Here is a 2,340-nt window from a genome sequence, read left to right on the forward strand (position 1 = left end):
TATTTTTTGGTTGCAGCCATCGTTGTTGTTTGGCGGGTCCGGGCTGGGGATTCGAACCCGCCACCTTAGGTGTACGTGGCTGGCGCCTTAGCCGGCTGAGCTATAGGCGCCGAGCCGCAAGACTCTTTAAGTTCAAATCTTAGCTCTACTACTTTCTAGCTGTGTGACTGACCTTGGGCAAGTTCTTTTTCTCTGAGTCTCAATTTCCTCATTTGTAAAACAGAATGATCGTAATAGTACTAATTACCTTTAATGCTGAAAAGATTTTAAGTTAAATCTGTAAGGCACTTAAAATAAAACAGCTGGCACATTAGCACGTTGTAAACACTATATTCTTGTGTGTGTGTGTTTGTTAAAAAGGCTTTCAAGTACTTCCTAGGTGGCTGGGAACATGTCTAAACATAATGAGACATAAGATAGGCAAAAGTGGGGCAGTGTTTAGAAAGATCCTCAGATGCCTCTATTTTTGTCTTCATTAAAGAGAAGATACACAGTCTCCCAACAGAGCATTGAAACATAATTTTGGAATGATCAAGTACTTCTCTATTTCAAAGATACTATCTTAAGGTTATAATTTTACTAGAGTCAGACATGTGTTTTATGTGTTTTATAACATTAAAGCCTTAATCTACAATGTAGCACTGTAATACTTAATGACCAATTTCTAGAGTTATTATGTAAATTTTCACATGTGTCAAATTTAAAAAAGTGACAAGATAAATATGACAATTTTACAAAAATATATATTTAGTATTTTAAGTTGCTTTTAGAAAATATTAATCTGAATTTTATCTATTTACCTTTACTAGCAATTTCTTTTTAACTGAATGTGAAAATTCTTGTTCACTCTCTGATTCTGAATTTGAGAGATCTTTGTAATTTTTTTTGGTTTTTGCTGCTCTTCGTGGAAGTTTAGTTCTCTCATCTGGAACTGTCTTGTCGACCTTTTTGGTGATACTTTTATCGGATGTCTTTGAGAGAAAAATGCCTGAATATTGTTAGATCAATATTTGACATATGAAAAATACAAGCTATTTGATATAAAATTGGCTCTGTGACAAGACATACATAAAATATTATATTTGTAGAAATAATTTCTGATTAATATTTTTTAATGATTGGATTTTACCTTACCATTACAATTATCTTCTTTATCACCTTTTTATCCCTACCATAAAATATCTGAGAGGCCTGATATATATTAAAGAAAATGAGCAAAAATACCTAAAACCATAGAATGAAACAGACTTAAAACATATCCAACATGATTAAACATATAACAGAAGTGGGGAGGAAGTATGCAAAAGCAGGAACAGTTACGCAAAACTGATAATAAGGATAAAATAATGAAATGATGAATTACTTTTAGGTGACAAGAAAAATAATTTTGAAGGTATGTTTGAACACAAACTTCTTGGTTTACCATTTTAGATCTTGGCTGTCTCTTCTCCAAAGATGATCCTGCAATTCAGAAAAATAAGGTTATATTTTTTAAATAGATAAGAAATAGCATCAAATTTATTAGAACATTTCTGCATATATAAATTAAAAAGTATGAAATGGAAATACATCTTTCTTTTTAATAAAAAGCATTTGTTAGCATTTACTGAACCTCCTTCATGTGGCTTAAAGCCCCTCCTTCAACCTAATCTTCTCTGGTCTTCTACTGAAGAATTTGGCCCCACAATAAGTTGTTTTGGAAGCTTTCTGAAGCAAATTTTGTAGTAGTCTGACTGCACTACATTGTTAATTTAGATATGTGTGTGTCTCTGTGTGTGTGTGTGTGTGTGTATATATATATATATATCGAATGAATCTTTAAATTCATTCAAAAATTTCAATTTCAAGAATTGATTATCTTTACTGTATAGTCGTTGGTATAATATAAATTGCCAATTTCCCTTCCCTTCCTTTGTTTTTTCTTTATAAAACTTTTTAAACATTTAAGAGGATATGAAACATAAGTTACAAAGTTAACATCTATGAATCAACCGCTCAGTTTAAGAACTAGATTATGAATAATGTTGAATCTACTTGTGTTCTCTTACAATACCCTCCATATCCCCTAAAAGCTAATAATTTGCCTAATCTGCATCTCTTATTCACTTGCTTTAAAAGGGTTTTATTATGAATATGTATCTCTAAACCATATAAGCTTTATGAAATAATTCACAGCCTATGTAATACTCTATTCTTACCTTGTTTTATTTTCTATACATCATTATATTGTTAAGACTTATCCACATTATTGATAGTAGCTTTAGTCCCACTTCCTTTTTTTGCCTTTCAAGCACAACGTCATCTTTCTTTCTTTCTTTTTTTTTTTTTGAGACAGAGCCT

At 31.3% G+C, this 2,340-nt stretch overlaps 1 protein-coding gene across 4 annotated transcripts in view; it reads right to left on the bottom strand.

Annotated features, from left to right (window-relative positions):
- Positions 1-2,340, bottom strand: part of SYCP2 (synaptonemal complex protein 2) — a 64,509-nt gene that overhangs the window by 9,645 nt on the left and 52,524 nt on the right. For all 4 annotated transcript variants that reach the window (XM_023512007.1, XM_003787750.2, XM_023512006.1 and 1 more), the window contains 2 exons: positions 1,424-1,461; positions 801-971 (listed from right to left, as the gene is read on the bottom strand). In XM_023512007.1, the coding sequence (XP_023367775.1) occupies positions 801-971; positions 1,424-1,461 (209 nt within the window). The remainder of the gene's footprint in view (positions 1-800; positions 972-1,423; positions 1,462-2,340) is intronic.

Source organism: Otolemur garnettii, unplaced genomic scaffold, assembly GCF_000181295.1.
Source record: "Otolemur garnettii isolate 467f Iridium unplaced genomic scaffold, OtoGar3 scaffold00023, whole genome shotgun sequence".
NCBI classification, from domain to species: domain Eukaryota; kingdom Metazoa; phylum Chordata; class Mammalia; order Primates; family Galagidae; genus Otolemur; species Otolemur garnettii.